Below are 15537 nucleotides of genomic sequence, written 5' to 3' on the forward strand. Positions count from 1 at the left end.
CACAAATAGTTATTTTAACTCGTATTTTTTTTTGGAGTATTTTAATATCAACATTTAAGTTTTTGGTTAAAATATTATGTATTGGAAGGAAATTGTAAATCGATTTTGCTAACGTAATATTTTTATGTATGTTTAATTGTTGACGTGACAAATGTTTTTATTGTTAGTCAACTAATGGTTTCTTTCCAACATAGGGTATTTTAATAAAAAAAAATGGAATGTTAAAGTTAGAATGCTTTTAAAAAAATAGGGATCAAAGTGATCAATTGTATAAATGTTAGGAGTAATATTATCATTATGCCATATATATATGAACTTTTCTTAGGATTGATTGTCCAAACTCTGGTTTGGTTCATGAGCACTCCATGTGTTTAATTCCCCCCCTCCCTCCAACTCCTAGTTTTTTTTTAACTCTATACAACTTATTTAAACTACAAAATATAAAAGAAATGTTTCATTTTGATAGTTATTATTTTGATTCGCGTATAATATCATAATCTAAATTACAATTTTGGAGGAGCAATGCTTAGTAATTTCTATGAATTTAAAGCCTACATTTATATTGTTTTTATGTAATTCAGAAGTCTTTTTGTGTAGAATTTACATAATCTCCATTACTTATCTTTTATGTATTTTGGTAATGAAATCACATTGACATTCTTTGATTCTTTGTCTTCATTTTAGACAAAAGTTAAATAAAACAATTCTTTATATTTTTTCCCTTTAATAATTTATTCTTTATGGACTTTACTTGAAGCATAATGTTTATTTCTTTGTTGAAATTACAAGTAATTATAATATCATATTATATATTTTTATTTAAATATATTTAGGCACTCCCGTATATAATTTATAATTATATGAAGACGTAATTATTATCTTTGTTTAATTATAAATAGTTTTAATTTTTTAATCAGGTTTGACTAACAAATTATAATCACTTCTTAATTTTATATGATTTTTATTTTATAATAAATAAATTATGATATCTTTTTAACACATTACAATTATAGAATTAAATTAATTATATATAAATCTAATTATATAGTAATTCTCACTCCCTTTCTAATAAAAAAATATATTAATATGACGAGTCAAAAGGGATGTTTTAAGGAAAAATCAATATAATTATTTTAACCTAAATAATTAAGGGTATTAACTATTTAGATTGTTCAATATAAAAGTTAATGATCAAATCAAGTTAAGTTAAAAATATAAAGACTAAATTATTAAATTGAGCATAGTAGAAGGATCAAAATAATAATTTAAAACTAGTTATAAAGAAGTCATTAAATTTAATCCTGGCTGGATAAATGATAAGTTCAAAAATAACAGATTCCTATCCCACGTGTTGTTTTATGATTTTATCTGTCACTTTATTATTATTTTTTTCATTTTTGTTGCTTTTAAGTTATATTTCTCCCTTAAAACCAGAACCTTCTTATCCGATTGTATTTAATAAATCAGACGTGATATTTTATAAGATCAATCGATAGTTAGTACATGCTTTTTTTTATGTATTATGTTTTACATTTTGAGAATTTTCAAGCAAAGATATTTTATCTGTCTATAATAATAATGCACTGAATTTCTCAATTAAGTTTCTATTTTTTTAATTAATCTTCAATTAAGTTTTTATTTTTCTATTAATTTAAATAATTATAAAATAATATTTATTTAAAATATTTTCAATCATTTGACAATAAACACTCAAATATATTTATAAGAGTAATGGTCAACCTCGAAATTTCTAAATACAACAATTTTTTTTTATTTCTTGGTATAAATCATTGATATCTAATTTATTAATTGACTAATCTAAATTATGTATTGCAAAAAGAGAGCGACATTTATAACTCAATTTACTCCATTTACTAAAGTCAAAATTCAACCCCTAATTTTATTAAAAAAATCTAATATTTAATTCTACTAAACTAATAGGTTTTCGAGGTGTTTGGATTCCTACAAACCCACTATAAAACCCTAAAAGAAAAATCTTTAGTTGACGTTTGGTTCGCTGGAATGTTTATGAGGGAATTAGAATCTTTGAAGGAATTAGAATCTGTAGGAATTGGAATCCAATTCCATATTCTGTTTGGTTCGCAGACATGTCAGATGAATTTGATTTCAGTAATGTAAAATGATAGAATTGCCCTTCTTATTTTTTTTGCTTTATTTTATTTTATTTTACAACTTACATGTAGTAATATATTATAAAAAATTAAAAAATATTAAATTTTCATTTTATTGATTGATTATTCATTTCAATAAATTATAAAAATCATGCTAATAAACATTATAAATTAAAATCATCGCAATCAAAATATGTTAATAAGTTACCAAAAGATAGAGCAATATTTCGATACATTCCAATCGGAGTATGTTAATTAGTTACAAAAAAATATACCAAAAACTATTTTTATTCAATATATGAATTAGAAACTCGACCCGACACGACTCAAAATAATAAAAAAATCATTTTTATTCAATAAAAACATTGACTTAATTGAAAAAATATTATATATAGATGGGTATTATTGTAATTATTCCTAAATATATATAAGGTAAAATTATATATTTTTTTCGGGTCGCTTTTGTTTTTTTCACCCTAAACTGAACCCGACCCGACCCGAATATCACACTTAAAAAAAAATCGACCCGACTCGACCCGAATATCACACTTAAAAAAACCGACCCGACCCGAAAAAAATAAAGTTTCATCTGACCCGAATATATGAATTAGAAATCCAACCCGACCCGACCCGAAATAATAAAAAATTATTTTTATTTAATAAAAACAGTGACTTAATCCGACCCGAGCTGAATTATATATATTTTCGGGTCGGTCCGGTTTTTTTCACTCTAAACCCAAACCCGACCCGACCCAAATATCACACTCAAAAAAACTCGATCCGACCCGACCAAAATAAAGTTTCACCCGACCTAACCCGACCCAAATATATGAATTAGAAACCGACTTGACCCGAAATAATAAAAAATATTTTTATTCAATATATGAATAAGTTACCAAATGATTGATGAGGGTAATATGATTAAATTTTAATTCCCTCCAACAAGAGAATTGAATTCTATCCATTTTTTGATGGAATTCACTTTCCCTCATTTGATGGAATTGAATTCCGTCAAAGATTCTAATTCTCTTGAAAATCTTAAACCAAATATGAGAAAGTGATATAATTAAATTCCAATTCCCACCTGTTCTAAATGATTCCATCCGACCAAACGTGAACTTGGAGTTATCCAGAGAATCAAAAGGCCAACTTTATTTCTTCACTGCCTTCAAATGGAGATCAAGTCGTCGATCACACTCCCCTTCATTTTCTTGCTTTTTCTCACTGTCTGTCACCATTGTTAGCCCAGCAACAATCACCCATCAAGACCATAGTGGTGCTGGTGATGGAGAACAGATCTTTTGATCACATAATTGGATGGATGAAGAAATCTGTGAACCCAGCCATCAATGGAGTAACCGGGGATGAATGCAATCCCATTTCGACGAAAAATCCCATTTCGTTGATCCGGATCCGGGACACTCGTTCGAAGCTGTGGAGAAACAAGTATTTAGCTGAACCTCATTCCCCTCCATGTCTGGCTTTGTGGAACAAGCACTCTCGATATCACCAAACCTCTCCGAGACTGTTATGAAACCGAGCGGAGGCGGTGCCGGTTTACGCTTCACTCATGAAGGAATTCGTGGTGTTTGATCGTTGGTTCTCGTCGATTCCCGGTCCGACTCAACCCAATAGGCTGTTTGTGTATTCTGCCACTTCCCATGGCTCTCAAGTCTCAACCAGTCACCTTAAGAAACAATTGGCTCAAGGCTACCCTCAAAAAACCATTTTCGAGTCACTCTACGAGAATGGTAAGGACTTTGGGATTTACTTCCAAAATTTACCCACTACTTTGTTCTATAGGAACCTAAGGAAATTGAAGTATGTCTCCAAGTTCCATCAGTTCGATTTGAAGTTCAAGAAGGATGCTAGATACGGTAAACTTCCGAGCTTGACTGTTATCGAGCCGAGGTATTTCGATCTCAAAGGCTTGCCTGCGAACGACGACCATCCGTCCCATGATGTTGCTAATGGTCAGAAGCTGGTGAAAGAGGTGTACGAGACACTGAGAGCAAGCCCTCAATGGAATGAAAAGCTCTTGGTGATTACTTACGATGAAAATGGTGGTTTCTATGATCATGTTGAGACACCATTTGTGAATGTCCCGAATCCGGATGGGAACACTGGTCCTGCTCCTTCTCTCTTCAAGTTCGATAGGCTTGGTGTTTCGTGTGCCCACTATTATGGTCTCTCCTTGGATCAAGAAAGGCACTGGTAAGTTACACAGACTCGGTCTGGTGTTCGTGTGCTTGTTTAACGCTTGAAATCTGTGTTGCAGTGATAAGTTGACCAAAGGGACAGACTCCAAACTCGGAATTCGAGCACTCATCAATCCCAGCAACAGTGAAGAAAATTTTCAACCTCTCCTCCAATTTCTTAACTCATAGAGATGCTTGGGCTGGCACTTTCGAGGGAGTTGCTGGGGAGTTAACCTCTCCCAGAACCGATTGCCCTGGTATTTTCTTTCGATCAACCGATCGGTGACCTGCAAAACATGTAATAATAACACAATGGATGAGGTTGTCTCATTTGAATTTGTATTGCAGAGACATTGCCAGATATAGTACCTTTGTGGACAGCCGAAGCCAAAGAAGATGCCGCTCTCTCCGAATTTCAGAGTCAGGTAGTTCAACTGGCAGCTGTTCTTAATGGCGACCATATCTTGGGCAGTTTTCCCAATCAGATGAGCAAGAAAATGACGGTGAAGGAAGCTCACGAGTACGCAAGACGAGCCATTTCCCGGTTTTTAAGAGCTAGCAAAGAGGCCATCAAGTTGGGAGCGGATGAATCCGCCATAGTAGATATGCGATCATCGCTTACAACGAGATCTTCAAATTCGTAACCAGATGAACTCGAAGCATCATTCCCCTTCATATTTTTATGTATCAACCCTTTTATTTTTCTTACAGGGTTTAGAAATGTATGATCTCCAATTAAAATTTCTCAACATGCAATAAAACTAGAGCATCTTGAATCCAGCATTAAGAAGCTCGAAATCGGCGAATTCGTTAGTGAGCTCAAGTTTTTTTTTGAGTGAACTTGTGGAGATGTTTAAACTTGTAAGCACGATCACCAAATAATACAAACAGCACCTATCACAGGTAATTAGGCTGTAATCGAGCCAAGCTTGAATAGTGAGAAACTCGAGCTCGACTCAAAACCGGTGGCTCAGTACTCAGTTCATGCTCCATTGAGTATCAATCAAAGAGATCTAGATAAACCTAAGACTGACATCAAATAGAATGACTGATGTAAAGACAACGAGATCATCCCTCAATGCAGATATCTGGATTCATATTTACCTCGCAGGGCATTGGCAGCAAAACCTTAATTTCGAATAAACAAGCTCAATCCAGTTGAGCTGAGCTCAAACTAAAAAAAAATGATACTCGATCAAGCTTGCTGTTGAGCTTAAAGAAAATTATGAACATTTCACTGTGAATACCTTCCTGAGATTCAAGGCTTGCTCTGTCAACTTCTCAATATCTGCTTCATATGCAGGATTACTTGCAGTTGAACCAGTTTCAAATGCTTTTGCCTATTTAAAGATCAAAATGAAATTGCAGAATTAAATCCAAACTTTCCCTTTCCCCTTTGGGCAGGGGGAAAATATAAAACGGAGGAATTTATATTCATTCCCCCATGAGCATCAACGAAAACATATCTGGGTGAGTCCATATGCATAAAAAGTAACGTCGACAGCAGGGTTCGAACCTGCGCGGGCAGTGCCCAACAGATTTCAAGTCTGTCTCCTTAACCACTCGGACATATCGACGTACTTGGCCTGCTGATTAGTGCTTAAATAAATTAACGTTTCTTTTTGCATTCCTCATGCCATCATGATCGTGAAAAAAAGGGATCTTGAGTTCTTAACCGTCAGATTGTTGTATTCTTTTTGTTTCTCCGATGAAACAACAAGACGCAGTTTCAAAATATGAAGAAAAAAGGGTTTGGTTTGATTCTTTAGAGAAACAAATTGTTAAGCAGAATGCATAGGTATGTTTTGAAACAATAATCAATACCCAAATTTAAACTATGGGTTTTGGAGTAAATAGCTGCAGATTAGTTTCAGTCGAAGGACAATTTTTTTGACTTAAATGTAATTGCAGGAATTGAGATGCCCTCCGGTGTTTTGTACAAGTAATTATGGGACACCATGGAAGAAGAGCCTGAGACATTTCAGAGGAAACCGTTCTTGACCACCAAGTGTTTGATGAAAAGGATGCAGTTATGGGTTGAAGACGACGTAGTTTCCTCTTTGAAAATGTCTGAGTAAGATTTCGATGAAGATTGGTTAGCTGTTAGAAGCAAAGGCAGTGACAACGTGGATGAAGCTACAAGTAGCTGTGGAGGCATGGATCAAATACCTGGTTATATTAATTAAATTATTTTAAGATATAAATACCGAAAGGATGTAAAATAATTATTAAAATTTATCAAATTACTATAAAATGAATATTCTAATATTTTTGCGGGGGTCGTGATCTAACTTAAAATTTTTAAGAATAATTATTCCTTTAACTATTGAAATGATTTAATTCGTACATTTATAATATTACTAAACTTTGCTAATGTGTCTATTAATCAAAGTTAAAAATTAACCATACTTAGGATTTTATCGTATATAAAATGGTTAAGTTTATGACTAAATAAATAAATAGAAAACGTAATTGTTTTTTTTTCATATTCCATAAAATAATTAATATTATTACGAAAATTCTCAAAATTTAGGTTCTGGGGGTATTTTTTATTATTTATATTTAATCTTTCAGGTAAAAAAGTAATTGAAACTGGGAATTCTTCAATGCCTCCTCTCATGCTGAATTATCTGTTAAATGGGTAATTTCCCCTCCTTTTTGCATGTTTTAGAATACTCTTTTTGCCTTGCTTTGCATGCAACTCTTTAGGGATTCTCTTTAAAGCCATTGATTACGTACTTCTGTAGAGAATTTTTAGGGTTTTTATCAGATTAGTAATTACTGAATTATGGCAAATTTGAACGTGAAATGTGTAACTGTTGGTTGTAGTTTTCTGGCAATCTCAAAGACTGCTGAATTGTTCTAATCGATGAACTTGAATTTTTTTTGTTGGTTTGGTATTTAAATTGTATTCATTCTTTTAATGTGGATTGGGTTTAACTTCAATGATGTTTGGTTTTATTGTTTGAAGTGAAATCTTGACAAGTTCATTGAGAATTCGGGTTTTTTCAAGGGGCAAAACTGAATTACAATATGATTAGTTTCTTGAAAGAAAAAAAATTGAAGGGATAAAGATGAATAGCCATTAGAATCTGTAACTTGATGGATTCCAAGTTTTTCTTTCATTTTGTGATATTTCGTTAAGTAACCTTATGCGTTATGATGCCGTCCTCTGGAATGTGTTTTTTGAAATCCATTATGATTGCTTTGAGAATTCGGTATTGGAGAATGCCATGATGTTAAATGAATGACCTCCCGGTCACTTTTTCTCTGCAACATATTTTGATTGTTTCGAAAGTTCAGTACTCGAGTTTGTTTGGATCTAAAACAAATGACCTTGAATGCATTTTGTTTTCTTTCAACTAATAAATTCTCAGTTGATTACATTTTTTATTTCCAAATATACTTTGCTAATGTAAAAATTTTGGTACTCTAGTTCCTTTAGTTTTTAGTGAACGACCATCCCGTTCATTATTCTTCGGTTATGCCGTGTGTTGCTTCTGAATCTGTTTTAGTTATTTCAAAAGTTTGGTATTCGAGCTCATTAACCGGTCTTCTCGCTCTCTTTTCCTTGGATAAAAGGCATTTTGCGCAATGTGTTTGATTCCAACTCTGGTGTATGCTTCTTTTGGAAGTTCGAGTTACCTTCCTATGTGTTTCTACCATTTTTAGCGAATAGATTCCTTGACTAAGAGTTATTAGAATATGGACAATATCATTAGCGCTTTCTGTTTGTATTTGTTACTTTCAATGACACCACTTTTTTATCACTTTTTATATGCAGTATTGTTTTCAAATCTGTAAAGTTTAAGTTTGAGTTCGAAGCAAATGACCTTCCTGCACATTTTTGCCAATTACGGGTCTTTGGAACGTATGGAGTTTGATTAATCTCAAGTTGGTGCTTTTGGTTTTTGTACTATCAGTCAAGTTGCAATTCGAAAAAATTCCATTTTTATTATTTTCCTTTTCTGCCGAAGGAGTTTCTTATATTGGGTTAAACAACACTTGGTGTCTTTCGCAATTAATTGCTGCCTTCTGATGCATGTAAAACCTTAGATTTAGTTTTTTTAATGTTAGAATCTGTTCTGATGTTGTATTCGATGGCAAATCAGATATTGAAGAAAGAAACAGCAAGCAGTCAGTGGCAGGCAGAGAGGCACGGGCATGACTAAAATGGATTGTAACAAAGACGAGGCCATCAGAGCTAAAGAGCTTGCTGAGAAAAAACTTGCGGAGATGGATGCTGTTGGTGCCAAAAGATTTGCTTTGAAGGCTCAAAACTTGTATCCCGGGCTTGATGGTCTTCCCCAATTGCTTGCAACTCTTGATGTGTACATATCTGCAGATAAAAAGATCAATGGAGAAGTTGACTGGTATAGGGTGCTTGCTGTTCAACCATTTGCTGATGGGGATACAATTCGAAAACATTACAGGAAGCTGGCTCTTGTTCTTCATCCCGACAAAAATAAATCTGTAGGTGCGGATGGGGCTTTCAAAATTTTATCGCAAGCTTGGAATTTGTTGTCTGATAAAGCGAAGAGAATCGCTTATGACCAGAAACGGAACTTGAGGGGCAGTTATACTAATGTTCCGCATGGGAAATCATCGTCATCAGCAATGACCAGTCCTAATGGTTTCCATAAGTTCTCCGATGAGAACATTTCAAACATCAGTGGTTGGAACGGTGCTACTTATTCCAAGCCTGCTCCTCGCACAGTGAGAAATGACACCTTTTGGACAACTTGCAATTCCTGTAAGATGCATTTCGAGTACTCTAGGGTTTACATCAACGTAAATCTTCCTTGTATCAACTGCCGCACACACTTTTTTGCTGTTGAGACACCAGCCCCTGCTATAAATGCTAGTAATAAGTATACTCCATTTTCCGACTTCATACAGCAACAAAAGTTCCGCCAGGCTCATAATGCTGGATACTCGAGATTTTCTGGTATATCTACAAAAATTTCTCAAAAAGGCGGATTCCCTAGATCGGGAAGTAACATAAATGTGTCTTCACCAGCTTCTTTCACCAATGAAGCTACTGGTGTTACTCATTCTGCCGGTGAAACATTAAAGAGTGCACACAACAAATCACAGACTGATATTACGATTACGAGAGGCAAAAACTTGCAGATGAAATGTCATCCTTCTCAGAAAACCGATGCAGGTTTAGGTACCGGGTCCTCGGCTTCTGTTTCTAGTTTTGCGGCAAAGAAACATAGACCTAAGAAGAGGCGCATAGATGAAACCGAGATGGTAAATCACTCGGCCATGGGAAATGAAAGGGTTAGCTTTTCTAGTTTTCAAAAGAGTGGTTTCGATAGTACTGCCGGAATGTATAGAACTAATAGCATAAAGCAGCCTTCACAGCTGGGAATTCGGAACATTCTGATGGAATTGGCTAAGAAAGAAATCAACAAGAAACTAAATTCATGGAAACCGGCTTCTCTATCAGCTGCTTCAAATAAACCAAAGGCTTTTGATGAGGGGATAAATGATAAGGATGAAGGAAACGGAAAAGATGCCCTAAGTATGAACTCTGGTGCACACGAATCCATGAAGTTTGTTGGTATCAAGTCTAGCATTGAGCCTAAAAGGTCTTATACTGATGATTCTCATGTCAATCCTGCTACAAAGGAACTTGATCCATTGTCCATGAATGTTCCCGCTCCTGATTTTCACGACTTTGACCTGGATCGTACTGAAAAATCATTTGGTGATAACCAGGTTTGGGCTGCCTATGATGATGACGACGGGATGCCTCGTTCTCACACAGGGTGAAGTGGTCAAAAGGCCGGAAAGGAGCAATTCGAATATATCCAAGGAAGCGAGATGTTTGGGCTCTCTATAGCAACTGGTCCACTGATTGGATTGAGCTTACACCTGATGAAGTGATACACAGCTATGACATGGTTCAAGTGCTCGAAGATTACAATGAGCAAAACGGTGTTGCTGTTGCTCCGCTTGTTAAATTCCCTGGGTTCAAGACAGTGTTTCGACAGCATTACGAACAGAGTAAAACGTGGATGATTCCAAGAGAAGAGTTGTTTCGCTTTTCTCACCAGGTCCCTTCTTGTTTGCTCACAGGTCAAGAAGGTCTAAATGCTCCTAAGGATTGCTTGGAACTTGATCCCGCAGCTATACCATTGGATCTTCTACAGGTATTAACTGAAGCTCAGGTGAAAGAGATGGAGGTGATCACCGAAACAGTTCAGGAAACGAAACCAAATATTCAGGTAGAATATGCCGGACAACCTGTTATCAAAGAAGAGGTTAAGAAAGAAAATGAAAAAAAGAAACCCCGAATGCTTGTTTACGGTAGACGACAACAAAGAAAACGAGAAGCCTAGAAAAGAATTTTGATGAATAGAAGGATCTACAAATTTTGTTCTCCGATAGGAAAGAATCCTTACAGTTAGATAGATGACAACGAAGAACAAACCGTCTAATTCGGATTGGTGTTGCGGTTTCCTAGAGTGAAAGATCAAGAATTCACAATGTTCATAGTTGTTTCTATGGAAATTCAGGAATCTGCAGATGGGTGGACAAGGGAGAGCTCACCTCAAAAACTGAGTTCAAATCAGGAATATCTGTGAACCTGAAGAATTTCTAAAGATCAGAACAACTGTTCTTTCCTCATATTCTTTTATTTATAATTTTAATAACTTTTTGGGGTAAAATATACCCTTTGAAAGGGCTTATTGACTTACTGTTTGCAGCACCTCAGGAGCTCTCTCATTGTTAAAACCACAGTTTTACTCTATAAAGAGTACAGGGACTTTGAGCATATTTTAACCATTTCTAAATAATATATGTTGTATTTCAAAATTCATGTTTGACCAACTTTTTTAAAATTTTAATTTGAAAAATCATTTTCCAAATTTCTTGTTTGGATCAATCAGTTCGAACAATAAAAAGAATATACAAATTTCTTTCTATTAAATTTCAATTTATATATTAGTCAATTTATTATGCAAAAGTTGTGAATTTAATTAGGTTAAAGTACACAAATGGTGCATCGACTATAGAACGTTGCTTTATTGAATCCTTTGACTATTAAAGTTACAAAGTGGTCTCTTAACTATAAGGTGTTGTTTTGTTGAGTCTACCGATTATTAAAAGTTACAAAATGGTTATCTGATTATTCACAAGTTTCAAACTTATCTTTTTTTTGTTAAAAAATTAACGACAACCTGAGTTGTACGTTAACCTGCTGATTGAGATATGATAAAGTTTGATCCCAGAATCTCAAACGACTATCATATCACAGTTAACATGTTAATGTCCAGTTCATATGACCATCAATTTTTTAATAAAAAAGGATGAGTTTGGAACATATAGATAGTCGAGTAATCATTTTGTAACTTTTAATAGTTAAGGGACTCAACAAAACAATGACCATTTTGTAACTTTTAATATTCATGGGACTCAACAAAGTAACACCCTATAATCGGAGGACCATTTGTGTACTTTACCCATCTAATTATTGGGCACTCTAACTTGATCGTTTAATTTTTGTAATTTTAAAATCTTAGTATGAGCCAAATAATATAAGAACAATACAACGAAACTTCAACGATTGATATGATTATATCAAAGGATAAAATTTTAAATTTGCAATTTAGATATAAGGATTATTAGTGAAGTTTGTTAACATATTTCCATAGATCGAAATTTTAAAATTAAAAAAAATAAATTATATTTACTTGGAGAATAACAACAATATCGTTAGGGTTCCCATCAGCTTATGGAATATTGTTTGCTTTCACCTATTGGATCTTACAATTTTATTCATAAATGGCATCTTACATATTGATGATGTAAAAACTTATTACCTTAAGAGTCTCAAAGTACAGTCGATGTCGGATTTACGATCCCACTTGAGAACGTTACAAAAAACATGTTTTCTCCGGCTAACCAAGGCCGGCCAAGTCTTCGGGGGGGGGGGGGGCAATACGATCCCCAATCATGACCGGACCTTCCTTAACAAGGCTCGCGATAAACCCAAAACCTATTAATTTTGCATACAATATGCAAGTGTACCTAATAAGTAAATTAACAAGGATTGAAAGGGATTAAGTAACAAACAAGAGGGACCTCCACCAAACAAGCTGAAAACAATTAAAATACAGAGATGAACAACCAACTAAACAAAACCCTAAATGGGCCTGTTCTGGAATCAATTTGTACAAATTGATATATATGCCACATCTTAATTGTTCTTGTTATATACTACATTGGGATGGTAGCCTTAAATGTTGGGGTAAAGTACACCAGAGGCCACCAACCTATGCTCACATGATCATTTTGGTCATTGAACTTTCAATGGTTATAAAATTATCATTAATTTTTTGAACAATTACAAAATAATCGTTAAATTTCTCAAACTGTTACAAAACAATCATTATATTTTATCAAAATGTTACAAATTATTATAGCATCATAGTGACCATTTGTAACCGTTTCCTAAATTTAATGACTTTTATAATAATTAGATCAATTTAATGACCAATACGATCATTTGAACATGATATAGGAACAAGACAACTGATAATAAAGGAAAAGTTAACCCTTGAAACAAAAGCAAAAACCATTTCTTCTTCTTAACTCAAGATTATGTGAATGTTGACAACATAATAACAACCCGATGCGATCAAAGACTTATAATTACCTTGGGAGGAGGAGGATATGATAGTAGTGGATGTTAGGTGCTCGAAAAGGAAGAAAAATGCCTTCCGAAGTACCACAGTTTTCTTGTACTGAAGCCTCGGGCACCAGCCCAAAATTGGACGGAGCTGCTAGAAAGATGAAATTTCCGGAAAAGAAACTACTCCCGATGCTTGTTTTCATCTTGTCAGGCCTTTCTATTCTCAGACTTCTTAAATTCGCAATTACCACTACCTCACATTCTTCATCCCAAGCTGCTACTTTGTCATCGTCTATTCAACAGGAGTGTTCATTGCCTTCTGAATGCAGCAAGGCACAATCGAATGCACCAGGGTTAGAGTCTGGTCCACGTGGAACCACCACCAATGCGCCCCCTTCTCACCCCGAAGGAATTCACGTTTCTTTCAAATCTCATTACCAGCAAAGCACCTTGTAACCTCCTCGTCTTTGGTCTTCAATTGCAGTACCTCAACCTATCATCTATAAATGCAGGAGGCATCACTCTTTTTCTCGAGGAAGACCCTTACAAGATAAGACAGTACAAAGCGGATTCTTTTTTTTTGATAAGAATGACAGGCCTCCTTAAAAACCTCCTTCTTGATCAAAGAAGGAGGAAAAGAGTGCCTTAGAAACTTTATTACTCCTCCGAAATTACATAAGATTTAACATAAACACCATATTGAAAAAACACAACAGACTAAGCTACTCAACAGAACCAAAAACCTAAACTCAAACGATAAAACGCACTGGAAACGACTAAACATCAACCAATTCCCATCTTTGCTAAACTATCAGCCTCCCCATTACACACCCTTGGAATCAGTCTAATTGAGTGCACCCTGTCCGAGATAAAAGATGAAATCTCTTTAACTAATGGGAGGATAAAAACAGGGGCCAAAGCTGGGGTATGGACCCATTCCACAGCCGACTTACAGTCACTTTCCACAATCAACCTTCCAACCTTAACCCAACAAGAAGACATATAGATTTCAATGCCTCTCTTAATAGCCTTTAACTCAGCAACCGGCGGGGGGACCCTGACCTACATTTTCTGAAAAAGTCAAAAGGGAATTGCTATTCCAATCTCTCAAAATACCTCCTATACCTCCATTTGAGCCATCAAGTCTAACAGCTCCATCGACATTCATCTTCAAAAAATCCATAGGGGGTGGAATCCAGCGAGAAACCTGAAAATTGTAAATGTTGAGAGCTTTAATACCATCTGCAAGAGATGGATCACCAATCAGCACATCCTCCTGAATAGGACACTTAGGATACTTGGCTAGAAACCATTTAGATAACATGAATCTAGCAATAAAAAACAGAGACATCCTATCCAAGGGGGAACCTTCAAACACCATTGCATTCCTAGCTTTCCATATCGACCAAAATACTACTCCCGGGATAAATTTCCAATCAACGATTTCCCCCTCAGCTCACCCCAAGAACATAGCAAAGAAGGTGGATCCTTTGGAAGGACTAAGGCTATATCCCAATAGCTTGCTATCTTGTTCCAAAGTTCCCAAACAACATCACACGAAATAAATAAATGATGAACTGATTCCACCTGTATTTTACAAAACGGACATAGAATTTCATCCCCTAGCTGCAAACCTCTTTTCACCAACTCCTCTCTCACTGCCACTTTTTGATGAGCTAGCTGCCACAGGAAGACTTCAACACGAGGAGGAGATAAACCCTGCCACACCCCTTTTACCCATAAATCGGACTCCCCAGACACCTTGCCGAGTTCCTTTCTACAAGATTTCACTGAAAACAGTCCATCCCCGCTTGCAGACCAAGAAAGAAAGTCTTCAACTGAATCAGTCAGTTTAAAGTCCTTCAGTTTTGTCATTAAATCCAGCCACTGATCCAACTCCCAGTCACACAAATTCCTTCTGGTATCGATGTTCCACACCCAACCGGGTACCAGCTACCAGCTAAGAATGCATACAAGATGCTTAAGCATGCCAAGGAAAATCCTATTTGTGCACCTCGTACAAGTCTGCTCCAGCAATCAACCTGCAAATTGGCATTGAGAAATTTACCACAAGAAGTGTATCAGCTTAAATGGGATGTAGTGGTGGTGGACGGACCAAGTGGGGAAGCACCAGGAAGGATGACAACCATCTACACTGCTAGCATGTTAGCAAGAGCCGGTAAGACGACTGATGTTGTAGTGCATGTTCATAGCACGATTGAAAAATGGTTCTCTTGGGAGTTCCTCTGTGAAGAAAACTTGATTTCTGCTAAAGGAAAATTCTGGAACTTTAGGATCTCTGATCAATCAAATTCTACTAGGTTTTGCTCTTCTGAGAAGGTTCAGATAGAGTAATAGCCTTCTTTTTCTGCAGCAACAGAACAATCAGCGGCGGGATTGCCCGTTAGTCATAAAATTTGCAAATAAAGATATCATTACATTTGGCATTATAAAAGACCAAAATCAGGGTGTCACATCCAGGATATATTAGGTGGAGAGTCATATATATAAAACAAAATTACCACACACGCAGTTAAACAGTAGAATTCAGGCTCAAACA

The 15537-nt window shown here is 35.4% G+C and overlaps 1 protein-coding gene, 1 non-coding gene and 2 pseudogenes across 2 annotated transcripts; 3 read left to right on the forward strand and 1 right to left on the reverse strand.

Annotated features, from left to right (window-relative positions):
• Positions 1-3304: 3304 nt before the first annotated feature.
• LOC120140132 lies at positions 3305-4974 on the forward strand (annotated as a pseudogene).
• Positions 4975-5825: 851 nt separating this feature from the next.
• TRNAS-UGA lies at positions 5826-5907 on the reverse strand. Its single transcript has one exon. It is a non-coding gene; the product is annotated as a tRNA-Ser (tRNA).
• Positions 5908-6883: 976 nt separating this feature from the next.
• Positions 6884-10848, forward strand: LOC120140133. The gene is made up of 3 exons (XM_039155159.1): positions 6884-6971; positions 8443-10057; positions 10114-10848. The coding sequence occupies exons 2-3, from the start codon at positions 8495-8497 to the stop codon at positions 10678-10680; spliced, it is 2130 nt and encodes a 709-aa protein (XP_039011090.1). The 5' UTR covers positions 6884-6971; positions 8443-8494; the 3' UTR covers positions 10681-10848.
• Positions 10849-12886: 2038 nt separating this feature from the next.
• On the forward strand, positions 12887-15519 carry LOC120140174 (annotated as a pseudogene).
• The last annotated feature ends 18 nt before the right edge of the window (positions 15520-15537 follow it).

Source organism: Hibiscus syriacus, unplaced genomic scaffold, assembly GCF_006381635.1.
Source record: "Hibiscus syriacus cultivar Baekdansim isolate YM2019G1 unplaced genomic scaffold, ASM638163v2 tig00110782_pilon, whole genome shotgun sequence".
Classification (NCBI taxonomy): domain Eukaryota; kingdom Viridiplantae; phylum Streptophyta; class Magnoliopsida; order Malvales; family Malvaceae; genus Hibiscus; species Hibiscus syriacus.